Source organism: Meles meles, chromosome 2 (genome assembly GCF_922984935.1).
Source record: "Meles meles chromosome 2, mMelMel3.1 paternal haplotype, whole genome shotgun sequence".
Lineage (NCBI taxonomy): Eukaryota > Metazoa > Chordata > Mammalia > Carnivora > Mustelidae > Meles > Meles meles.
The window spans coordinates 35,516,243-35,543,400 of record NC_060067.1 but is presented as its reverse complement, the minus strand read 5'-3'; the positions used below and the strand labels follow the sequence as shown (position 1 = coordinate 35,543,400).

Sequence of the window (27,158 nt, the reverse complement as noted above, 5' to 3'; positions counted from 1 at the left end):
AGCAGACTCTCCACTGAGTGCAGAGCCTGCCTTGGGGCTCAATTCCAGGACTCTGAGATCATGACCTGAGCTGGAGTCAGCCATTTAACTGACTGAGCCACCCAGGTGACCCTATTTATAAATTGTTTGACTTTAATTTGAGTCAGGAATATGGTGATACCTTTATTTTATTCTTTAACTTGTTTTAAACCTCTAGAATTCTAGGGGTAATGTAATGAGTAAAAAGATAATACAATCAACTATTATATATTAGACCAGTATTAAAAATTTTTTTTTTTATTTATTTTTTTATAAGCATATAATGTATTTTTATCCCCAGGGGTACAGGTCTGTGAATTGCCAGGTTTACACACTTCACAGCACTCACCATAGCACATACCCTTCCCAATGTCCATAATCCCCCTCCCCCTCTCCCAACCCCCGCCTCCCCCCAGCAACCCTCAGTTTGTTTTGTGAGATTAAGAGTCACTTATGGTTTGTCTCCCTCCCAATCCCATCTTGACCAGTATTTTTAACCAACCTTTTGTGACTTCGGAACTCAATTCACAGGTGAGCAATTTGAAAAAATGATCAATTAGTAATGTATGTATTATATAATATATACATAAAATTTTAATGTAATATTTAATATATAAAAAATTAAAGTGGCATTTTATTAAAGATTGTATTGTAGAATACATTATAATTATAGTCTTTGGTAATATTTCCAGTTTAATGACAGTTTTCAGCTTTTAGGAATTTAATAGCCTACACTATTTAATTTACTTTGAATTAATTGTATCAGAAAAGTAGGATTTATTTAAGAAGTTAAAAATTATATTTTTGGAGGAATTTTGGGATTGAGTTTTCATAAAATGTTCATTAAATTACTTGGTATGGCACCTGATACTTGGAATTCTTTTATTTTTTATTTTTATTTATTTCTTTAAAGGTTTTATTAATTTATTTGACAGAGAGAGAGAGATCACAAGTAGGCAGAGAGGCAGGCAGAGGGGGAGGGGGAGGTAGAGGCAACAAGCCCTCTGCTGAGCAGAGATCCCTATGCAGGGCTTGATCCCAGGACCCTGAGATCATGACCTTAGCTGAAGTCAGAGGCTTACCCCACTGAGCCACTCAGGGCCCTCTTGGAATTATTTTTAAGCTTTTAAGAAAATCCACTTAAATCATAATAATTAATACCCACTCCCACCCCCTAGTGACATGCTAAGAAATATATCAGATTGCTGTTTGCAAGCAGTTTTCTGCAAGTAGCTCTTTAGGAAAACCAAATTGGATGTAGAAGTCTCTATATTTTGCTGGTTTTTAAACACTGACTTTTGATATTTTAGAGACATCTTCAGAAACATGCAGTTTTCTGTTCAGTGGGGAGTATTGGAACGTAGAGCATAATTATTATTTTCATTACTTTGTGTCTTAGAGTTACTTTTGCTTGTTTAAGGTCCATTTTGGATAACAGTTACTTGATTGATGGTTTTTTAGAAAGCTCAGAAGTCAGCACTACCATAGTGGCTAGTTGGTAGTAGTTAGCTGATTGAAAAACTGCAATTGAAAAATTGAAACCTACCTATAATTTTTACTAACTAATAGCTGTGGACATTCCATATGTCCTTCTGCTTTATTTTTTTATTTTTTTTGAAATATTTTATTTGTCATTGAGAGAGAGAGACCACAAGCAGGGGGAGTGGCAGGCAGAGGGAGAAGCAGACTCCCTGCTGAGCAAGGATCCTGATGTGGATTTGATCCTAGGACCTTGGGATCATGACCAGAGCCAAAGGCAGATGCTTAACTGACAGCCATTCAGGAGTCCCTGCAAAGAGAATTTATTTAATTATTTTGTTGATTTTTTTTTTTTTTTAATAAAAATTGAAATATGCCATTACTACCTTCAATGACTGGACTCTCTGGGTTTACAACTAAAATTTGAAAAATTTTGCGTTAGCTATATGAGTTTTATTCTTTGAATATCTTGTGTTTTCTTTTTTGGTTTGGTTTTGTGACCTAATTATATTTTGATAATTTTAGAGTACTTTGCAACATCTTTTAAGATAAGAGTGGTTAAAGAAGAGGTACCTTTTACCATGAAAAAGTTAATGTAGTTGCTAAATACATGACTTACTAGGTCGACTCTAGGGAGAGTCTCCTTTCCTGAGAAGAAGTGTTAAAAAATAGGGATGCCCAAGTGGCTCAGTGGGTTAAGCTGCCTTTGGGTCAGGTCATGATATCAGGGTCCTGGGATTGAACCCAACATTGGGCTCCCTGTTCAGTGGGGAGTCTGCTTCTCCCTCTCCCTCTGACACAACCCCTGCTTGTGCTCTCTTGCTTTCTCTCTCTATCAAATAAATAAATAAAATCTTTTAAAAGAAAAGGCAAAAAATAGTGGATCTCAGTTTTCGAATACATCTTCTGAAGGAAAAGCCCATATTTTTCTACTCTTTTTGTGTTTTATTTATTGTCTAACATCTTGTAGGCAAAGAAATCAAAAGAGACTGAAGATATACCAAGTGAACCATCTTTCCAGGATTTTGAGTACCCGGAGTATAACGACTACAGAGCAGAGGCTTTCCTGCACCAACAGAAGAGGATTGAATGCTACAGCAAAGCAAAAGAAGCTTATCGGATGGGGAAAAAACACGTTGCCACATTTTATGCCCAACAGGTAAAGAGGAAAACTGATTATTATTTCTTTGTCATTTATGATATCTGAATAATCTTTTTTTTTTTTTTGCTCTCTTTATTTTTTTATTTTTTAATTTTTTCAGAGTAACAGTATTCAATATCTGAATAATCTTAAAGCAGATAATACTCTCATTGTGACTAGATTAAGTTATTCTGGGGAATGTAGATTATGTAAATGACATAAGATATCCTAATATATAAGAAATGTATGGTTCTGAGAATTACCTCTCCTTTGAAATGCTCAGTTTCTATGGTTGCTTTTGCATTTATGGCTTACATGAATTACAGTTTATTCTGTCAGTCCATATTTTCTTTTAGGATAAAATCTGTCGTTTAGCACGACTTCTAAACAGAAACAGGTTTTCTGAAGGAAAGACAACAGAATGTTAATATTGACCATGTCAGGATGGGATTACAGGGGACTTGTGCTTTCTAGCATGTTTGAATTTTTAGTAATATATCACTTTTATGGCCAGAAAAAGAAAGTTGCATTAGTATCTTTCAGGGAAGTAAAATTTTGACTCAGGCTTATTGGACATAGTATTATAAGAAACCTATCTGATTTCCTTTTTAGCTTTGTGGTTCCAGTATGGATTGCCTTTTGTGATTGAGTGGAGAAAGATATCAAACTGGTATAACCTCTTGAGCCCCAATAACATACCTTGAGGGATGGCTTCAGGAGTAACCACTAGATGTTGAATGAGATCAGGATTATCGAAGGATGACTAGTGGAGTCCCTCTTGAGATGGGCGATGTTTATTTAAGTCTTCCTCCTCTGTGGTTTTTGGACTAGGAAATCTGTTAGAAATGATGAATGAATATTTTAAGAACTATGTTATAGATTCACCGAAATTCACCTAAACTTTGGTGCCTTCTTGCATAGGCCATTGCATGATTTAAAATTTTAGATTTGTTGTTCCCTCTTTTGTCTTACCTTTTATTTGGGGGCACTGTTTATTTCCTCATTTGCCTTCTAAGTAGCAAATAGCAAAAGTGTTTACTGGTGGTCTGTTTAAAATAAAAGGGTAGTCTCCATGAGCAGAAGATGAAAGAAGCTAATCACCTTGCTGCTGTGGAGATTTTTGAGAAAGTCAATGCCTCCCTGCTGCCACAGAATGTTTTAGACCTCCATGGGCTGCATGTGGATGAAGCTATAGAACACTTGATGACAGTTTTACAGCAGAAAACTGAAGGTAGGACTTGTAATGACAAATTTAAAATGGAAAATATGGGGCACCTGGGTGGCTCCGTCATTAAGCATCTGCCTTCGACTCAGGTCATGATTCCAGAGTCCTGGGATCGAGCCCCGCATCGGGCTCCCTGCTCAGCGGGGAGCCTGCTTCTCTCTCTCTCCCACTCTCCCTGCTTATGCTCTCTCTCTTGCTGTCTCTCTCTCTCTCTCTGTCATATGGAAAAATAAAATCTTAAAAAAAAAGTAAAATAGAAAATATGTTTTTGCTTATGTTGGTAAACTTGCCAATTCAGGAGATTCTCAGTTCACCAGCTGAGGGTATCTGTGTCACATTTATAGATGTTTGTATTTAGGTTCATGCTTCAAGGGGACCTTCTTGGAAAAGAATCCTCATTGGCATAGTCATTAACATTTTCTTTTTGTTTCCATATTTCATACTTTTTTGTTTCAAGTTTTTATTTTAATTCTTGTTAGGTAACTCCCTACTTCAGTTTTATTTGTATTCCTTTGCTATATTTATTAAAGGGGGGGCATGGTATAATCTGAGAATCCTCTGTGACTTATAAATGGGACCTTTCAGGAGTATCAGACATCTTTGTTCAGTAGACATTTATGAAAGCTAATAAATGTTTATTAGATGCCAGTTGTTCAATAGGTGTTCAATAAAATGCGGAAATAAATAAGATGATAGGATTTTTACAGAACTATCACAGAAGGCAGGCTTTCGGAGTGTTTGCATTATGCAGGTGCTCCCTTTCTCCCTTTCTGCTTGTATTTTGTCTTTGCAGGTTCAGGAAAGGCCACTACCTGCCTCTTCTCTAAGTTCTACCTCTTCCGAGGGGTTTGGATGAGGATTTTTTTCCATCTAGTTTAGTTACTCCAGACTCCAATACTAGAGTATTTACCACTACTAGAGTATTTTTGAATTCTCAGTTTGGCTTTTTCTTTATCTTCTGTTTTATTGTGGAGACATGGGAGTCCATGCCCCAGGTATGACCTCATAGCTTTATAACCCTGCCTTGTCTCTGATAGCTATATTATTCTTGTTAACTTATGTGTATATGATATTACATATATAATATGTGTAGGGAGGCTTTGTACTTTATGCAGGTTTATCAATTCAACATGTATCATTTGTAATTAACTAAATACTTGATGAAATGTGATTAATATAGAGGTTGGAAATTCATCTGTTTACCATAAAAACCATGTTGAAAAGCTTACAGTAATATAATAAAACACCCGTGTCCCCATGAATCCAAGTAACAAGTGATAACATTTTACCATGTATGCTTTACATCTTATTTTTACTCTTCCCTTTGTATTCTTTACAGGTATTTTTAAGATTTTTTTTTTTAAGTAATCTTTACACCCAATGTGGGGCTTGAACCCGTAACCCTGAGGTCAAGAGTCGGCATACTCTACTGACTGAGCCAGTCAGGTGCCTCTGTTCTTCCCAATCATTTTTTCTTTCTTCCTTCTCTTTCTGGTGGAAATCAACATCGTTCAGTTTGGTTCCTGTCTAGTTTTTAAAATACCTTTACTATATGTACATTCATCAATAATCATTCTGTAGTATTTCTTTTGTGAATTTTAAGAAATGAATGTACATGGTTTCACACTGCCTTCAACCAAACTGTTTATTTTCACTCAGCATAGTTTTCAAGATATACTCATGTTGATAGTATCATTTTTTTAAAAATTTTATTTATTTATTTTGACAGACAGAGATCACAGGTAGGCAGAGAGGCAGACAGAGAGAGAAGAAGGGAAGCAGGCCCCCTGCTGAGCAGAAAGCCCCACGTGGGGCTCGATCCCAGGACCCTGGGATCATGACCTGAGCTGAAGGCAGAGGCTTTAACCCACTGAGCCACCCAGGCGCCCGATAGTATCATTTTTTTATTGTAACCGCTGTATGGTATTCTGAGTGCATCGTAATGTATCCATTCCTCTACTCACATTTAATTATTATGTCACAGTGAGCTTTACTTTGCATATCAACATGTTACTCTTACTGCTATATTTTTTCCTGGCTTTTTTTTTTTTAGATTTTATTTATTTATTTGACAGAGAGAGAGAGATCACAAGTAGGCAGAAGCAGGCAGAGAGAGGGGGGAAAGCAGGCTCCCCGCTGCTTAGAGAGCCTGATGCGGGGCTCGATCCCAGGACCCTGAGATCAAGACCTGAGCTCAAGGCAGAGGCTTAACCCACTGAGCCACCCAGGAGCCCCTTTTCCTGGCTTTTTATGGTGAAAAATTAAGAACCCATAGAGAAGTTGAAATAATTGTATAATAGACATCTGTATATCTTTTACCCAGATCGATCAGTTGTTAACCTTTGGCCACATTTGCTTAATCTTTAAAACTGCTTTTTGCTGACCTATTTGAAAATAAGTTGTTAACCACTGTGGTACCTTACTTCCAAATACCTTAGCATGTTTATCTCTTGAGAACAAATGCATCCTCCTACAGAATCACAGTACCATTGTTACTTTTAAGATATTTAACATTATTTTAATAATATTGTCTAATATACAGGCCACATCCATTTTTCTCCAGCTCTATGGAAATGTCTTTTACAGCTCTGCCATTTTTTTCCCCCTTAAGCCAGGATCCAGTCAGACATTATACGTTCCAGCTGATTGCCCTGTGTCTGTAGCCTGCAGTAATATAGAAATAGTTTGGGGCACCTGGCTAGCTCAGTAAATGGAGCATGTGACTCTTGATCACAGGGTCATGAGTTCGAGCTCCGTTTTGGGCTTAGAGATAACTCAAGAAAAAATAGGAATAGTTACGCTGCCTGTTTTTTGTCTTCTGTGTTGACATTTTGAAGACTCCTACCTTTTGGTAGATTGACCTACAATTTTTTCTGATTCTTTCCTCCTGATCAGATTCAGAGTATTTTTTTTTTTTTGGCAAAAATACTACATAGGTGATGTTGAATTATCCGTGATGAATACATCAAAAGACATAATGTGATCATTTTGGCCCATTATTGGTGATGTTAAGTTTGATTTCTTAGCTAATGTGGGACTCTGCTAGGTTTCTCTATGTAAATGTACCTTTTCTTTGTAATTAACTAGTAGCTTTCTGCAGCAAGGACCCTGGAATCATGACCTGTGCTGAAGGCAGACAGTTAAGCAACTGAGCTACCCAGGCATCCCTTAACACCTTTATGTTGCTAGTGGGGATGTTAAATGGTGTAGCCACTGTGGAAAAGGTTGGCATTCCTCAAAAAGTTTAACCTAGAGTTATCGTATGAACCAGCAGGTTCTGCTCCTGGTTATATACACAAGAGAACTGAAAGCACAATTCATTCACACACAAACTTGTACATGAATGTTCACAATAGCCAAAAAGTAGAAACAACTAAATGTCTATCAGCTGATAAAAGGGCAAACAACATTTGGTGTATCTATTCAATGGAATATTATTCAGCCACAAAAAGAAATCAAGTAGTGATACATGCTGCAACATGGATGAGCTTGTAAACATGCTTTGTGAAAGAAGCCAGGTACACAAGGGCCCCTTTTTATATGAATACCATTCATATGAAATGTTCAGAATAGACAAACCAATAGAAACAGAACGTACATTAGTGGTTGCTGGGACTAAAAAGTATGGATTGGGAGTGACTGCTCAACAAGTACAGAATTTCTTTCTGAGATGATGGAATGTTCTGGAATTAGTGTTTATGGTTGTACAATATTATACTAAAAGCCACTGAATTGTACATTTTTAAAATAATGAGCTTTATGTTATATTAATTGTATCTCAGTAAAAAAGATTACAAGAAAAAAAGTTAAATAACTTGTGTAAGGTGATACTTGGTCAGACCCAAGATACAAACCCTTTCTGAAGCCAGGCCTATCCTTGTGCATGTTGCCACCTGTGGTAGTCTGTAGTTGCAGCGAGTCACCACCAGATGGTAGTATTGTTGAACAGAAATACATCCAAGGGACAATCTGTGGCTCTGCCCTCCATTGCTTTTAGTAATAAAAGGGGATTGTCAAACTTGGGAGTGAACAACAAAAAAAGTATCTGACCTTTATGTGCCTTCTGGTTGGACTACGCATCACCAGCACCCATGAAGTTTTTACTACTTTATAGGGATTTACAGGGAACAGAGGAACAGGTTAAATGGTACCATGAGGATACAATCAACAGTATTCATGCTGTGAAAATCTAGGATAAATAAACCAAGGGTTTTTTTTGTTTTGTTTTGTTTTGTTTTTAAGATTTTATTTAGTTATTTGTCAGAGAGAGAGCGCACAAGCAGGCAGAGTGGCAGGCAGAGAGAAAAGCAGGCTCCCTGCCGAGTAGGGAGCCCAAGGCAGGACTTAATCCCAGGACCCTGGGATCATTACCTGAGCCAAAGGCAGCCATTTAACCGACTGAGCCACCCAGGTGTCCCATAAATAAACCAAGTCTTTCAACAAATTGTAAAGAACAACCCAGGAGGAGGGAGAACATTTTGATTAAAATTTACTTCAGAAATATATCAATCAAATGCAATGTATGGACCTGTTTCAACTGTGACTTAAGCAAACCACTGTAAAAACATTTTCTTGAGGGAAACTTTTAGCCATTTTTAGAAGCATGATATTAAGGAGCTATTTATAAGATATGGTGGTGCTATTGTGTGTGTGTATGTGTTTTTAAGAGTCCTTTTTGAAATATACACAGAAATATTTACAAATGAAATGATAAGAAATCTGAGCTGGGCTTAAAAATGAGTTAAATAGTTTTTTTTTTAAGGTGATAAATGTTAGGAATAGCGTGAAATTTGGGGACCTTTAAACATACACATTAATTCATTCAGTAGCCATCCTTTAATGCCTACTTTTATCTGAAGCATGCAATTTAACTGTGGAACATTTTCAGAGCAGTGAATTTAAAAATGAGGTGGTATAAATGACTGCCCTAACTGATAAGGGGAGCAGCAGTGAAGGAGTGATGAGAGGGAATTATGGATAGTTATGAGAGTTGAGGTTTTTTTTCAAGTAAACTTCGTAATATCACATCTATGAAGAACAGTGCACAAGTAGTAGTTGTATAGCATAAAAACTCTTTACAAAGTGAGTACTCTGTGTATGTAGCACCCAGGAAGAGTTGAATTTTGAACAAAATATTGCTTGAAGTAATGGGTATGGGCTAGAGTAGAAATGGGGATCTTGGGGCGCGTAGGTGGCTCAGTTGGTTAAGTGTCTGCCTTTGGCTCAGGTCATGATCTCAGGGCCCTGGTATTGAGCCCTGTGTTTCGCTTCCTGCTCAGCAGGGAGTCTGCTTCTGCCTCTCCCTGCCCTGCTTATACTCTCTCTCACTCAAATAAATAAATGATGTCTTTTTAAAAATGGAAAGAAAGACAAAACAATGAACACTGTTATGCTGTAAATAAACAAAAAAAATAAAAAAATAAAAAAAATGGAAAGAAAGAAAGAAATGGAGATCTTAAGCAAAGAAGGAATTAGAAATGCAAGGGCAACATACCCTCTTAAAATTCTAGGCTAAATATTGCCTTGGAGATAGGAGACTTGAAAAACTGTGGATCTGCTGGAGTCTTAGGGCAACTTAATGAGCAGAATATAGAATATATATATTATGTATATTTTATGCTAAAGGTAAAATTTGTGCTGTTTATGACTGAGGAACATATTTATTAAATTCATTAAGTCAACTCTTACTTAACACTGTTTATTTTACTGTAGTTGTTATTTACTTTTTGGATTTATACATTTGATTTTCACCTGGTCATATCCAGAGCAGGAGCTGTATTCTTACAAGAGGCCTAGGCTCATTTAATATTTGAAAAATTTCTCTTTAGAAGAGTTTCTTTAAGGTTTTTTTTTGTTTTTTTTTGCTTTTTGTAATCTCTATATTCAACATAGGGCTCGAACTCACAACCCTGAGATCAAGAGTCACATCTTCTTCCAACTTGAGCCAGCCAGGTTGCCTTTAGAAGAGTTTCTTAACAATTAACAGTAAGACTGTATCCCATTTTCCTGATAAGGAAACAGGCACAGATAGGCTAAATAACTTGTCCATGGTCGTACCATCCAGCCATTTGGTGCTAGAGCTGTTAATCAGACCAAAGCTGGCTGGCTTCAGAATATTTAATTAAAAGGGTCATTGTGAAGATTCTTAGTTAATAAATTAAGTTGCTTAAAGCAGCGCCTCACTCCAAGTATGTAATAATAGTTAGATATCATTAATATTGTTATTGTCATTATCATTATTTTAGAAAGAAATTCTGGTAGAACACAGAAATCTCCTTCCCCACAGGGGAAGAACTTTCACTTGTGTTTAGGTGGATGAGTTGCTTTGAGGCTTCTGTACTTAAACAGTGTAGATGAAACATGGATTTAAAAACCTCAATTTGGGGACTTTCTGAATTTATAAATATCTAAATCCCCATGAAAGTAATTTCATATGTGTTTGAGTAGTTCAGGTTTGTTTTCTGTTGAGAATGTAAGATAAATGAATTTTAAGTGTTCCAATTCCTGTTGTAACAGAATTTAAGCAGAATGGTGGGAAGTCCTATCTGTCTGTGATTACGGGGAGAGGAAACCACAGCCAAGGAGGAGTTGCTCGCATCAAACCAGCTGTCATTAAATACCTCACAAGCCATAGCTTCAGGTGAGTATAGATTTCTGTTATTGATAATGGCAATTGCCCATATGCAGATAGTAAACACTAGTAATATGCTCAGATGGTTTATTAAAATAGTTAACTAAATTTAACCATCTGGTATTAGCCAAAAGTTTAGCTTAAATTATGATACAACATTCCCTGCTGGATATATGATGTTCAGAAAACCAGAAATGAAAGACAAATGTGTTTCTTGTTGAAGCAATCACTTGTCAAAACTATTTCTATCATAACTTTAAAATCTAACAGAAAGTAAGTATAATTGTGTTTTTTTTGATAATGTATTATCCAAGATAGTGAGATTATACATATCATAGTTTAAAATTACTATTTATGCGTTCATAGATTTTGGAAGGAGTTGGGGGTTTCTACTAAAATATGATTATAATTTGGATTTGTTTAAACTTTAGCAGAAGCATCCAGTCACTATGGATTTATACATCTTCGTAAATCAAGTGTTGTTAATGATCTTAACTAACAAACATGACATGTCCTTTTTCATTAAGTGATTATTATTCAATAACAGGAAATGACAAGAAAAGTCTAAGAATAAGATCTGTTGATGGATAGATTCCCTGAGGATGTTTATCATTAGGTACCAACCTCCCCCTACTTCTAGTTTTATGTGTTTATGCCATGTAATAAAATGTTGTTTGGCTACATTATAGGAAATGGTAACATTAATTCTGAGCATGCGAACAGGTGACATTTCAGAGTGTCTGTTAAAAAGTAGTTGGACTAGAACATTATCATGTTGGGATTCATGGGCTATCGTAGAGACTAATGTTTTTTAAATTTCACATTAAGGGCTTGGAAGCATTTCACGGCCTGATGAATCAGACTTATGATTATGTTAGATATTTCTTTTTAGTACTCAATGCGTAGAAATAATGTAATGCAGACATCATCTTATCCTTCCGACAGCATGCTCTTCTTCATGAAGGTCAAATTCAGGCTCGAGAGTTTTGAAAATCTTAAATAACTACTAAGTTAGGAGTAACCCCTAGCCTTAGGATTCGTTATTTTTACAATGAATTGAAGGATACATAAGCGTAGATATTGGTCCTGGATGATTGATTTAATAAAGGAGAATACTTTGATAGTAAATATTATATTTGGCATAGACACCTGGAGTTGATTACATGCATGATATATTCCTTAACCAGTTTGAAATTTTTACCTAAAATAAGTCTTTTCTCATTTCTGTAGGTTCTCTGAAATTAAACCAGGGTGCTTGAAAGTCATGCTAAAGTAAGATAAACGTCCTTGACTTAGCCGTGTGAAGGTTTGTAGGTTAAACTTAGTTTTATTTGCGGTAAATTTAGTCATTTTTACTGTAAACATGTGTTTATTAGAAATGTCCAGTTATAATAAAAACATTATGATGATGTTTTTCAGAACTCAAAAAAATAGTTTTTTACTGAATCAAATGCCAAATATGTTGTCTGTTATATTAAAGAGAATTTTTATTGATTATAAAATGTCTAAGAAAAGTATTAGCTGCTGTTTCGAAGTTTTGAAGTGCTCTGACTCTTTCTCAGAGAAAAAAATGTTACCTTTGTATTAATTGTTTAACATTTAGTAAAATCCTAAAGGCATCTTTGAAAGGTATTTTAAAGTGCTTTGAGACCTGGTTCATGCCCATCAAAGCCTTGTAGTAAAAGGAGAAGAAGAAGTAGAAGGAGAAGTAGAAAGAGAAGTAGTAGTAGTAGTAGTAGTAGTAACGAAGAAAAGAAAATCTAACAAAAACACTTGAATACTTTTTGATTTCAAAATAAATACAAAAAAAAGTTTCATTTTGCCATATCTTACAGGAAGGAAGTCATGCCGTTTGTACTTTCCTCTGTCTTGTATATGATCTTGATCTCTTACCTTTTGTTCTGTGTGTGTGCATTTTCTAGGAGGAAAGTTGGAGCCTCAGATTATATTACAGTTTTATACTTCTGTAGGCAGAAAAGTTTTTAGAGAAGGAGAAATGGTTAATCTACCAAGTAGTGGTGTCTTATAGAACTGCTTCTAGAGCTGTCTGTGTAAATGGTATTTAAGACGGTACTAAAGAGCTATATTTTATATTTGAAGCATATGATTTCTAAAGTGCAGTAGGTTAAAGTCCTCTATTTAAAGCAAATAGAGAAAACATTTTTGATATAATCTTAAAAGGAATCTTTACAATTTGAAAGTTTTTTACCCTTGTTTTTAAAATGAGCCAACTTTTTGAAGGGAAACTTTAATTGACTTCTTGTGTGTGTGAGCTGAAAACTCCTGTTAGTATGTCAATTATAATTTCATTTCCACAAGTTTAATGTGGTAAAGTATAATTTTCCAACATGAAATAGTGGCTTATTGACTTTGGATATGGAGACTGTTTCCAACATATGTAATTTAACAAATGGTTGTGTTGCTTTTTGATAAACTTAAAAATCATTTGGATCAGGAATTACAGGGTCGAGCTCCTCCTGAAAGAATCCATTTTACAGAATGGTTTCCCAAAAGAACAGACATTTTAATGAAAATAAAACTCAAAAACATGTTTTTATATATCACGAAAGCATGCTTTTAAAAGAGCTATATCATTAAATTTATTTCCACAAAAATAAAAGTAAATTTATTATTTAGAAGTGGTTAGTGAGTGGTATTGAAATATTATTCTTATGTTTGATAATAATTTGTTTAAAAAAAACCAACAGTTTAGCATATTTTTTGTAACATCTAGAAGAGTTGCATACATTAAAAATAAAGCAATTCATTTCAAGAACTTATTATGAAACTACAGTTGTTAATGAAATATTTCTATGTATAAATTAATATGATTTAGGAAATGTGAATAACAATGCTAAAACCTGGAGTTACTCGAGTGTGTGCAGCTGCGTACTAGCTTTCCATGTTTTTATAGTTCCTCACCCTATTTAAAAAAGTGTCGCTTTTGTGCACAAAAATAAATTTTGTGCACAAATTTATTTGTGTTATTGTAATTACGATTAACATGGGAGCAATCATAAAGAACAAGGGGTGAGGTATTTTGTGGGCAGAAACCAAATGAAAGAGGTTACGTTTTCTGCTGTACCAGCCTCAACTTTAGGCTTTATTTTGGTAGATCTAGGGTATTTTTCTTAATCATCATTTATAAGTATTTAGGCAAATTTTGAGCATCCTGTGTTTTTATGAAGTTGTTTAATTCTGAATGGCCTCCCACCCCACTGTCTAGCATAGTTTAAACAACATAATTATGAAAGAAAATTTTATAGTTTCTCTTTTCTTGTTTTGCCCGTTTCTAAATCCCGCATGCCAAAGGTTCGGGGCTTATCAAATTCTTCCCCTGTTTTCCAAATCCTGTGTGTCAAAAGTAAAGACAGTGTGGGGATTAACGAAGTTTTCAGGTATTGGTGTATTTTTGCTAATACAGGACTCATTAAAATGGCTCTTTGCAAGTGTATCGATCTTGTAAAAGTATAACACTTCTGTAGTTTGGAAGGTGTTAGTAACAATTAATTCTTTTCAGTAGTCTCTCACTTGTATCTACCAGGAGAAAAAAAGAGAGCTAATGTGGAAACCACAGGGGAAGTAGGTTGGACTGAGGAAACTCTTTAACAGTATTTTCAATTCATCCACTTCCTTACTTCAACATAAGACTTGGAAGCATGTTGTCTTAGATTTATTGGCTGTTCATATAGTTCTGTGTTATTTTCAAGTTGAGGTTTCATCACTTTATTAGTGTTTCTATACTATTTGCAATTCTATGGCCTTTAAATATAGGACATATTATATAGTAGAAAATCTTTTTACTTTATAGTGTCTTATACTTTAAAGTGTCTTGCATATTATAACACATTTTGAAAAGAAAAGCTAAACAATTCTTCTGTTGGATTGTTTCCAGTCCTTATTTTGGTCTTTCTTTTTTAAAATTCAAGTATTTTGTGTGTGTTCTTAGAAAAAGAACATGTATAATAGCAAGATTGGTTATTTCTGAGCTGGAAATTAGAAACTCTGAGACTCAGGAAATTGCTCTGACAATGTTTTAACTGCTCTCAATTTAAGAAAATGACAAAATCTATAAAAAAGACACAAAAATAACGTGTGCTGTTTTTTTCCAAGTGTTTTTTCCAAGTGCTTTTCCATTGTGCAATGAGGTGAAGTTTGGTAATTTTCTGTGGAGTGGTTAAATATTGTGTATTTTTATTTAATGGTAAAGAAAACAGATTTAAATGTTTGTGTGGCCAAAAAAAGTGTCATTTAAAAGGTAAAGTAAATTTATGTAGAATGTATGTTAATGGTGCTTATTTTTAAAATGTAATTGAAGTTTACATATTACTTAATGCCTCTACAGAATTTAGTAGAGAAACAAGGCTGGCATACATGTATATTCTGGAGAGCCTTTTGTAACTTAACATTATCTAATGACAAATTTTATTATTTTCCTTAAAGTTGAGCAGTTGACTTTTATGGTCCAAATGATGAACCTGTTACTAGCAAATGATTGAATTAATGGTGAAACTTCTCATTAAAATATAATATTGCAGCTATCAGTTGGAGAATATATTATAAGATTTTCAGATAGTGTATCAGAAATGAAATGTTTTTATTTGTACTATAAAGAAAATGTAATTTTGCTGTTAACTCTGTACTTTTTTATTGAAAATGTTTTATAACTTTGCTTTTAAAATTTCTTATGAAACCATTTGCAAATTACATACTTAATTTAATAAAATACTTCAGCCACAGTGCAGTGTGAGGAAATCCTTCATTTGCTGTGGTAGGGTTAGTGGTTTAAATATTAAAATATGTCTTTATGTGTAACTTTATAATTTCAAGGGAAAGAAAAGGGTCATAAAATTTTATTTCTGTACCACAGCTTCTGTTCTTAAATTATTTCGCTATAGCAAATTGGGGTCCATTAGCTGGGTTTGTTTTTTTCACAACTTTGTATCTTTTGATTGATAGCAAAATTAAGAATTGGCTCTAAGAAACTCAAGTAATACTTAAATTAATATTCAAAGACCTGAGAACATTATTCACTCCAAAGCAGAACAATTCACGCATTTACCAAGGACTTCAAAATATCTATTCAACAAATACTTATTGAGCACTTGTTACTGGAGATACAGTCAGAGACAGATTCTCCCCACAGGTATCTTATAATTGTAGTCAACTATCCATGTGTAGTTACTTATACTGTGAAACACTTCCGTATATATTATATTTTAAGGCTCAAGAGAATCTTACTACATTGTATCTTACAAAATCTTAGAGAAGGTGACTCATTGGCTCATTAAGGGCAGAGGTAAGACTTGAACCTGGGTTCTCTAACTCCAACTGTAGAGGAGTTACATTTTTCATAAGAATAAAAATAATTACTTGGAAAGAAAGAATATCCTATTATCCCCAACTAAGAGAGATGTGGCTACACAGTACATGTGTTTGCAAAACTGCTGCTTATAAATCTGCCTTCCTCCCTTATACAGAGGAAGCTGGTATTGTGGGTTTTTCCCAATAACAAACATAAAAGTTTATTTATCTCTTCATATAAAATTCCAGAGCAGGGACTGCAGGACCAATGGGTGTGCTCTTCTCCACCAAGTTTTTGGAGATCTAGGATCCTTTTATTTTAGCTCACCACTCTTACCCCAGGTGTGGTCATCGATTCATAAACCAGGGTGGTGGGTACCTCGAGCTCTAATAATCATATCTGCATTCTGTTGGAGGAAGGACAAAGAAGAAAGGAGCAGTGGGCAGGGGCCAGCGATCTTTTGTAGAATTTTGGAAGTTGCCATGCGATGCTTCCACTTACATCTTATTGGCCAGAACTTAGTCATGTGGTCATATCTAGCTGCAAGAGAGGCTGGGAAATTGTCTTTATTTCAGTTTACTATACATTCAGCTAAAATTTGGGCATTCTCTTGGAGGAAAGAGAATGCGTATTAGGGGAATTCATGGCAGTTTCTGCCACATCATTTTTGACCATTGGTTGCAAATAATGTGAAAATCAGTTCTTGATGCGTTCTGTCAACATCTTTGTTGACGATTACCCTGTGCTAGGAATAATAAAAAAGGAAATCACAGTTTATTTTAACTTCAATATTCAAATAATATTACTAACCAACGTGGCTGATTAGGGTGGTGTTTCCTGAATGTTTAAGCTGGTTGTAGCATTTTCATAAAATAAGACAACAAAGTTTGCTGCATTGATTGACTCTTCTTTTTATGATGGTTTCTTTGTAGCATGAGATGGTGTTGGATGGCACTTTGCCCACAGCTGACCTCTCAGAATTGAGAGTCAGTCCTCTTGAACCCTGTCACTACTTTATCCATGACGTTTTTTTGATAGTCTAAATCCTTTGTTGTCATTTCAACAGTCTTCACAACATCTTCACCTGGAGTAGATTCCATCTCAAGAAACCACTTTCTCTGCTCATCCAGAAGAAGCAACTTCTCATCTGTTAGAGTTTTATGAGATTACAGCAGTCCAGTCGCATCTGCAGACTCCACTTCTCGTTCTAGTTCTCCTGCTGTTTGCATTATAGCTACAGTTTTTTTCCCCACTGAGGTCTTGAATCCCTCCAGGTCATCCATGCGGGTTGGAATCACCTCTCAAACTCCCATTAATGTTGACATTTTGACCTCTTGCCATGAATCAGGAATGTTCTCAATGGCATTGAGAATGGTGAATCCTTTCCAGAAGACTTTCAGGTCCATCTGAGGAATTACTATCTATGACAGGGATAGCCTTATGAAACACGTTTCTTAAAATAATAAGATTTGAAAGTCAAAATGACTCCTCCATCAATGGACGGCAGAATGGATGTTATGTTAGCAGGCCTGAAAACAACAGTAATCTCCTACATTTCCGTCAGAGTTCTTGGGTGACCAGGTGCCGTTGTTGATGAGTAGTCCTATTTTGAAAGGAATCTTTTTTTCCCTGAGCAGTAGGTTTCAACTGTGGGCTTAAAATCTTCATAAACCGTGTTTTAACAGATGGGCTGTCAGCCAGGCTTGGTTCTGTTTATGCAGCACAGGGAGAGTAGACTTAGCGTAATTGTCAAGGGCCCTTGGTTTTTGGAACTGTGAGTGGAAGCCTCAACTTAAAGACTCTGGCTGCATTAGCTGTTAGAAGGCTGTTTCATCTACATCAGAAGTCTGTGTCATGTCAAATAAATAAAATATTAAAAAAAAAAAAAAAAAGTCTGTGTCATGTGGCCACCTTTGCTCATGACCTGAACTAGATCCTCCGGGGAAGCTGCTGCGGCTTCTCCATCAGCACTTGCTTTACTTGCTTCTCTCCTTTAACCTCATGAACCAGCTTCTGCTGGTTTATTTGTTTTCTGCAGACTTGTCTTCTGCAGCTTCCTCACCTCTCTCAGCCTTCACAGAACTGGAGAGAGTCTGGATTGGGCTTTGGCTCAAGGGAGTTATGTGGCTAGTTTGATCTATCCAGACCCCCAGAACTTCCTCCATACCAGCAGTAAGGCTGTTTCACTCTCTTCCTCATGGAGTCACTGAAGTAGTACTCTTAATTTCCTTTCGACAACTTTCCCTTTGCATTTACTGCTTGTCCAACTGGTATAGGAGATCTCGCTTTTGGCCCGTCTTGGCTTTCAACAGGTCTTCCTCACTAAGCTTAATCATTTTTAGTTTTTGATTTAAAGTGAGGGACGTGTGACTCTTCCTTTCACTTGAACACATAGAGGCAATTATAGTGTTATTAATTGGCCTAATTTCAGTATTACTGTGTCTCAGGGAATAGGGAGACCCAAGGAGAAGGAGAGAAATGGGGGCGCAGCCAATGATGGAGGTCAGAACACATGCAACATTTACTAACTGAGTTTACCATCTTATATGCACATGGTTTGTGCTCCCCGCCCCAAGACAGTGACAGTGGTAACATTAAGACACTGCTCACAGATCACCATAACAAATATAATAATGAAAAAGCTTGAAATATTTTGAGAATTACCAAAAAAACAACAAAGAGATAAAAATGAGCAAATGCTGTTGGAAAAGTGGCACTAATAGACTTGCGTGATACAGGGTCGCCATAGACCTTCATTTTGTAAAAATGCAGTATCTGTGAACTGCAATACAGCAAAAGCAGTGAAATGAGTTATGTATGCCTTGTGGTTGTCCGTATGATTGAATGCACAGTATTATGCTTTTTGTTTTGTTTTTTTGTTTTGTTTTTTTTTTTTTTTTTTTTTTTTTGGTAGCTTCTACTATCCCAGAAAGGTATCTAATACACAACTGGGGACTCAAAAATCAGTGGAAACAAAGCCTAAATCTGATCAAGCCTATAGCTCTAACAACCAGTTTATATGAATTACAGAGGACAGAGGAATATATCAACACCATGGGATGTGACCACCAAAATACAGACTGTGGGATGCTCTAACAACAATTTTCTTCAAATAAATTACAAAAGGAAAAAAAAACAAAACACACAGAGATGGAAAGGGAACCTATACATTAAGATGGAAGAGGCATATCAACCAATTACAATTTATGGACTTTATTTGTTCAGCAAAAACTTGAGTTTTTTTTATGACAATAACGAGAACTGGCAATGTGAACATTGACTGGACACTTAATTATATTAAAGATCTATTTATTTATCCATTTATCTATCTATTTATTTTAGGGATGATGATACTGTAGTCATATTAGGAAAAATACAGTTTCCCCCCCCCTCCTCTTTCTCTCTTTTGTAGGGAAAACCCAATCCTTCCCCCTGTGTGTTTCTTTTCTGTGTCTCTTTATTGCTCACACAAAACACCTTCCTCTGGCCACCAAATGTGTGGAGTTTCCCCCCCACACCAAGCAATTCTCTTGACATAAGTTGGGTGTCTACAATTCAGCTCAGTTCTTACACGATCTACCTGGAGATAACATCCACAAGTTAAGGGTTCAGTCCCACAAGACTGCCCACCCCATCTCAGATGCTGGTTGCAAGTAGTAAGTAGGTCCCCAGGTTACCCACAACTGTCCATCTTGGCTATAAATCGGGGGTTCCCACAACCCTCTCCTCATGGTTTGAAAATTTGCTAGAGTGGCTCACAGAACTCAGGGTAACATTACCTTACATATACTAGATTATTAAAGGATACGATAAAGGGCACAAATGGACAGCCTGATGAAGAGATACCGGGTGAGGCCTGGGATCTGGGAGGGTCTCTAGTGCAGGGGCTTCTGTCTCTTGGAGTTGGGGTGCATCACCCTTCCTATTTGGATGTATTCATCTATCTGGAAGCTCTCCAAACTCCATAGTACTGGAATTTTATGGAAGCTTCCTCACATAGGCGTGCAGTTATTAACTCCCATTTCCAGCCCCTTTCCTGTCTCAGGATGAGGGCTGGGACTGAAAATTGAGATTCTGATCATGCATGGTCTTTATGGTGACCAGCCTCTAACCAGGAGCCCTCACTAGAGTCACCTCAATAGAATAAAAGATGCTTCTAGTGCTCTAATCACTTAGAAATGGGTTTTAGGAGCTGTATGTCGGGCAGGGATGGGGTCAAGGACAAATACAGTAAGAGATCACCTAGTGTTTTTATCACTTTGGAAATTACTACAAGGGTTTCAGGAGTTCTGTGCCAGGAACTAGGGGCAAGAGACCAATATGTTCTATTAGCTCAGAGATCACATTTTTTAGTCTACTTTTTAGAAAAGAGATACATGCTAAAATATATAAAATTATATGATGTCTGGGATTTATTTGAAAATAAGATGAAGTGGGTGGGTAGGGGTACTTAAAAAATAAAATAAGATTGGCCTAAGTTGGTAAATGTTGAAGCTGGGGTTTTATTAGTTTTTGGTTCTACTTCTGAATATATTCAAAACTATAATAAAAACTTTTTTAAAAAGTTGGTAGAAGAGCTAGAGGAGTAAATTCTAGACTTGGCTCAGAGAATGACTTTCCAAACACTGCAGAATTAACCTACTGCCACCTCTGCCCTAATGAAGAGGCCACCATGGCACCGTTGCCATACCTGCTCTCAGTGTACCCAAAGTTGGTAACAGACAACTGTTGCCGAAAACCCTGACCTCTCTATAACTTGACATTTTATCGGAGTGAGACATAGCAGTAGACAGAGTGCCTTCAACTTACTTCTACCTCCCACATCTCATAATACTGTATCTAATGGGTGGACGCTCTTTTATATCCAGGTTTTTACCTGCCACAGGAGTCTAGGAAATGTAATTTTAAACTTCTCAGTCTCTCTGGTACAAAAAGGCTCATTAGAAGGAAGTGGAGCAGAGGGCGAATTATCAAATGTCCATATTTACAATACTGATGGTACTTGTCAAATCAGATACTAAAAATGGATTGATACAGTTAATCACAAAAGCTTGTATGTCAACTGGGGTGTGTAGATGTATGCCGGGGTCTACCACAAGCCCTGGATAAAGGTAGCAGATCTTTCAGGAACATTAATTTCACTTAATGGCAAATTATGTGCATTATTATTTAATATACCTTATTTGTACAGTAAAACAAAAACGGATAAATTGTGGAGAAGAACGGGCAATTTTGCCTTCATTTTTAAGGTAAAACAGTAGGGTTCAAAGAGATTAATCTTTGGGCTATTTACCTGGACTCCTTTCCCTAGGACAATGATATTCAAACTTTAGTGGACACAAGAATCATCCACAAAAGTTTCAGTTAAAATCCAGCTTTTTGCCCTCCTTTAGACTTCCTGAATCAATCTCAGGTGGTAGGGCCCCAACTTTTAAATAAATACCCCCAATGGTTCTAATGCAGGTAGGGCAACACCTTAAGAAATGCTACCCTAGTTGGGATAGCCCATCACAAAGATTTTGTTCTTTTTTTGGCTAGTCAAGGTAATGTTCCTTGGCTTCAACCCCAATTCTGGTTTGCTGGTCCTCAACCATAATCAACTCTGCCATGGGATACAGAAAGAAACCCTGGTTTGTTTGTTTATTTATTTATTTATAGTTGATATGCAGCAACTTATTTAATCCTCATAAAAATCCCCTGAGGGAAACTGAGGCATAAAGAGGTTAAGCAACTTGCCTAATATTACATAGATAAAAGGTGATGGAGCCAGGATTCAAACCAAGGCAGACTCCAAAGCCTGTGCATTTATCTGTGATGCATGTGATTTACCTCTCAGCAATGGTCAGAATTAAAATTTATGGAGGAGAAAAGCAAGATACATTTTTTTAAAAGATTTTATTTATTTATTTGTCAGAGAGAGAGAGAGACAGAGAGCGAAAGATCACAAGTAGGCAGAGAGGTAGGCAGAGGCAGAGGGAGAAGCAGGCTCCCTGCCGAGCAAGGAGCCCGATATGGGACTTGATCCCAGGACACTAAGATCATGACCTGAGCCGAAGGCAGCCGCTTAACCAACTGAGCCACCCAGGCATCCCAGCAAGATACATTTTTACCTGGTCTGTCATAGTTAAATCCATGAACCTTCCCTCCCTCACTGGCAGTCTCTTCAAGGCCCTTTAAGTCTTCACTAAATTTCTCCTCAAAGTTCTCCCAGCTTCTGTCTACTGTCATGTTACAAAGCTACTCTTGCATTTTAAAGTTTTTGTTATAGCAGAACCCTCATTTGGTACCAAAATCTATATTAGTTATCTATTGCTGTGTAAAAAAAATAATTTCAAAACTTAGTGGCTTAATACAATAAAAATTAGTATTCTCCGGTTCCCAGAATTCTTGGAGTGGCTTAGCTGGGATCATTCCGGGTCGGAGTCTTTCATGAGGTTGCATCCAAGATGTGGCTTGGTGCGTCTGTCCATTGAAGGCTTGACTGGGGTTGAGAAATTCACTTCCAGCCTTTTTGCATGGCTTGTAGATTGGCAATGGCTCATTTGCGTGGCTTGTAGATTGGTGCTGATTGTTGGTGGTAATCTTTAATTTCTCCCTGTGTGGGCTTCTCCACAGGCTGCTTGAGTGTCCTTACAACATGGCAGCTTTCTCCAGAGTGGGCCACTCAGGAGAGGAAAAACAGAAGCTGCGGTGCCTTTTGTAACCTAGTGTTGGAAATTCACACCCATTATTTTTGCCAAATTCTATTAGAACCCAGTCACTAAGTATAGCCTGCATTCAAGGGTAGGGGAATTAGCTCTACTTTTTGAAAGAATGTTCAAGAGTGTGTGGACGTCTTTAAAAACCATGATGTCTGCCATGTGCCGGGCATCCCCAGATACTTTGCAAATGTATCCAGTATCATCTTTACAGCCATCTTGTGGAGCAGGTGTTATTGCCCAAATGGCAGAGGTTGTTGGCATACACAACAGATATTCTTATTATCACAGCCTTTTTTTGTTTAGGTATCTGGTGGTATTGAATGCTCTCTAGCCCCAAAAAGGGAGTTATGATTGGTTGAAAAGGCCATTATGGCAATCCCATTTCCTTTTGCCAGTGCTTGGCTCAAGGGTGAATATTTGACCAAGCCAAAGGGACCTAAGGAGAATTCTAGGAAAGGTTTCCTTCACTAATTCGGAGAGACACATGGGAGGAAGTACAGTCTTCTTCAGCAGGACTTGGGGTCTGTATGAGACACTTGGTAGCACAGTCGCCAACGTAGTAACAGGAAGAGATATGCCTAAGTCCCCCAGTCAATGTAGTGAGGATGGTGGAGCATAAAGAGGAAAGAATCTTTGTTCTTGATGACATCACAGAGCCACTGAATTAACCCTGGTACTGATTCCTAACCACTTTATTAGGAGAGACAATAAGCTACTTTCGCTTGGATTTTCTATTACAGCTGCAAGTGTCTTAATGGATAATACCCCATTTTGCAGACAAGGATACAGATGTTCAGGGAGATTATGTTGCTTGCCCAAACTTTACCAGCTAATAAATGGCAGAACCAGGATTTGGATTGAGAGCTCAATCCTCAATACCTGGTACTTGCTTATTGTATCAATTAAGTGATTTTTCTCCAGTTTTGAGAAGGGAGGAGAAACAGACATCAGTTGGGTTAAGTAAGGTTAGTGATTGTCAGAATGTAGAGGGGGCTGGTAGAATTGGGGAGTGGAGGTGAAGATGTTGTGGAGGTAAAGAACTGATTCAGAAAGTGTCGAGGAGAGAGAGAGAGAAGGTAGAAGGAGGTTGTAGGAAGGGAGAGAATATCTGAGTTCAAGATATTGGGACTGTGGATATTTGTTCCCAACATAGTTTGATTTGTGGCTGAGCATGGAGATGAAGGTTATCAGAGTGGAGAAGGTCACAGAAGTGATATCAGATACCTAGATCATCCATTTGAGGTATGTATTCCACAGGAAGGTGACAAGCAATGAAGTGGAAGGGGAAGATTGAAAGCCATCTGCCCAAAGTATGGATGGATTAAAACATGTTTTCTTTATTTGTGTGGCCCCCATCCTTCACACTGATAGGATCTGACTCAACACAGCTCCATTTTGAGGAAAGATTTATAAGGATTATCCTGCTTTAATCTAATGTTTTGCATGTACTGGAGGGATGAAATGGATGCAGTCACTGAGAGGATTGTGGGAAATGAACAGTTTCCCAGATCTTTCTGGAACAGTTCTTTGCAGCAGGACCTTTCGTTGTTCTGTTTGCACACTTATTTACTGATCATTTATCCATCTGGATATATGAAAGAATAAAATATACTTTAAAAATGACCCACTAGTTTGGTTTATCTTGGTTTCTCTGCTTGTATAAACAATCGAGAACTGATGGCACTCTCCTGAATTTCTTTGCTAAGATTCTGACGTGAATGGAACTCTCACTGTCTTCTTAAGCTCTGGGCTAAGGTTTTCTTTTCACTGTTCGGTCTTTTCTTAGGTAGAATTAATTTCTTCCCATCAAAAATAATGTTTGGCATTTGGTTACTTAGGAATCTATTTTTAAAGTACCTTATTAACTTTTTATTACATTCATGAAATGAAACTATTGGCTAGAATTTCTGAATGTAGTTTCTCCCTTGGCCCTTTTACTTTTTGGTCTTTGTCCTTGGAGTCATATTAAAAATTTGCCTATGATTTTATTGTAAACGAACTCAGATTTTTTTAGGAAGTAGGCAGGATAGAAATCAATCAATCTATATGTCTAAGGGGAAAAGAAACAAGGTGCAAAAGTATATTTACACATTTGTGTTTTTTTTTTTTTTTTTAAGAAAGGATATATGTGGGGGGCATCTGGCTGGCTCAATGGAGCATGTGACTCTTAATCTCAGAGTTGTGAGTTCAAGGCCCACGTTGGATGTAGAGCTTACTTAAGAAATAATAATAAAAATTTTTAAAAAGGATATTTGTAGATAAATCTATTTATATACTATACATCTCTTTCTGAACACACACATACCTATATATACACATACATACATGAATGCAAACCCACAGATAGAATGAATGGAATAGATCTTCGGCCTCAAATGACAACCTCAGCGGGTCTTGTGCTTATAAGATAGTGAAAGTAATTCTAATCTTTGTATTCCTCAAAAACTGAATTTGAAACACTTGTGTTTTATACAGCACAAGTTATATAAAACATAACTTGCATGAACACTTCTTTAAGTCTGCATATCCACATGATCTTTCTGTCTCTCACTCTCTCATATCCAATACACACCCCAAAGCCCGTCTTTTGCCAAAACCCTCCCTGATAGCTCTGCTAGTACAAGTCCTCGTCTGTCACCCCCTACCTTTCTTTCCATTTCTTTTCTGTTTTTTTTTTTTCCCCTCCTCCCTGTAGTGAGTAGGCCTGGGCTTTTTGGATATAAATCTCCTCCCTGGACTTCTTTGCTTCTTTATTTTTAAGTCCTCCACTCCTGTTTGTCCCATCCACATAATAAGGCAGTGGGAGATAGGAATGTAGGAGGTGGGAAGGGATCAGGGTGCAAATGGCGAAATGTTTTGTTAGTAGGTAGGAGGATGGAAAAAAGTATGGCTACTTCTATAGTAATAATTTTTGTTATACATGAAGAATTTCTGAAAGGTTTTGTAAGAAACTGTGAAGAGCAGGTTACCTTATGAGTGGGCCTGGGGAGTCAGAGGTAGGAGAGGAAGATTTTACTTTCATTATCTGAACAAATTTTTAAAAAGACTGTGTGTATATTGCTTTAAATATATATTTTTAAAAAATAGACAATTAAATTAATAGATGTACATTTTAAAATATAGTGAAAAAAGCCAACTGTAAAGATTTTTATTTATTTATTTACTTGATGAGAGAGAGAGAGCTATCACACACAGACAGAGAGAGAGGGGGAAGCAGAGAGCTTCCTGCTGAGCAGAGGGCCCATATCTGATGTGGGACTCCATCCCAGGGCCCTGAGATCATGACTTGAGCCGAAGGCAGAAGCTTAACCAACTGAGCCACCCAGGCGCCCCAAAAGCCAACCTTGATAGAGTGAGTTATCTAGTATGCAAATGATATGCATATTATTATATTTCACTTGAGGCTACAGTGTAGTAGTGATGAGGGAGCAGGAGGCTGGCTGAGGACAAAGCAAAAGCTGGCACCTTGCACCCCCTCTCCACCCGCTCCCCTCGGTAATATGTGTGACATTCCTCAGGCACCCCTGACCACCATAAAAGAGAAACAAATAGTTAACTTGCAGAGATTACAATCCTGCAAGATAGGAGTCTCCTTTGGTTTACCAATGTCCTGGAGATTTACAACAAAGAAGCTATCCTAACAATAGCACAATTTCCGGAGGCAAATAACTCAGTTCCTCAAGCCCTAAATAAAGTTAAATTTCTTCTAAACCCAAATCTCACTAATAAGGACACTTGATAGGAGAAATGTGAAACTTTATCTCTAGATCTCCAAGATAGTGTTGAGAATCATTCCCAAGCATATGGCCCACTGATATACATCTAAAGGGTCTCACAAGAAGATTTTTGTTATTGGTAATGAATAACCTTTTCCGCAGACAACAGCTAGCCCTTCAAGGTCCTGGAGCCCTTGCTTCCAAAATTCCTTAGAGACTAACATCATCCCCTTTGTTCTCACCTACCCAACTCCTGTGTATATAATCAACCACTCCTCAGGATAATGGGGCAGCAGCTTTTTCTGCCCATGGGTCCTGTCCCCGTGTTTTAATAAACCACCATTTTGCACCAAAGATGTCTCGAGAATTCCTTCTTAGTTATCGGCTCCGGACCTCAGCCCACCGAACCTCACCTAGGTTCTAGAACTTCATCAGTAGCAAAATATTATAACCAGATAATTTAGCAGATGTTGGTGATGATCCAGTATTATCACGAAAAACATTAATATATCTTTTCAAATTCTTAAATGGATACTTTCATGCTAGAAGAAAGAGGACAAATCCAGAGATCTCATGTGTAGGTAATAGGAGTTCCAGAGTGAATTACAAGGGAAGAACAAATGTAATAGATGCAGATTTTCCTGAGCTAAATGAAAACTTGTATTTGCAATTGGAAGTGCCCTAAGTCTTAGGCAGAGTTGATGAGAAAAGGCACACACTTTAAACATATTCTGACAGCATTCCTGAGTACCAAGGTTGAAGAGAAAAACCTTTTAAGTTTCTAGACAGAATAAATAATTTACAAAGAGACAAGAATCAGACTGGCATGAGACAGTGGAATAATGTCTATCCCTATTTGGAGAAAAGGAATGTAACCCAAGAGGTAGGTCTCTTTCCAACCTAACATCATTCACCTGCCAGGAGGAAAGGACTGCAGAAATG

The 27,158-nt window shown here is 37.0% G+C and overlaps 1 protein-coding gene across 8 annotated transcripts in view; it reads left to right on the top strand.

Annotated features, from left to right (window-relative positions):
- N4BP2 (NEDD4 binding protein 2) overlaps window positions 1–13,511 on the top strand; it is an 89,223-nt gene extending 75,712 nt beyond the window's left edge. For 7 of the 8 annotated variants that reach the window (XM_045997220.1, XM_045997218.1, XM_045997222.1 and 4 more), the window contains 4 exons: window positions 2,468–2,656; window positions 3,701–3,869; window positions 10,380–10,503; window positions 11,725–13,511. In XM_045997220.1, coding sequence (XP_045853176.1) covers window positions 2,468–2,656; window positions 3,701–3,869; window positions 10,380–10,503; window positions 11,725–11,770 — 528 coding nt within the window. In that variant the 3' untranslated portion in view covers window positions 11,771–13,511. Of the gene's footprint in view, window positions 1–2,467; window positions 2,657–3,700; window positions 3,870–10,379; window positions 10,504–11,724 lie in introns of those variants that run through there. The other variant, XR_006817378.1, reaches the window with a different exon arrangement.
- The last annotated feature ends 13,647 nt before the right edge of the window (window positions 13,512–27,158 follow it).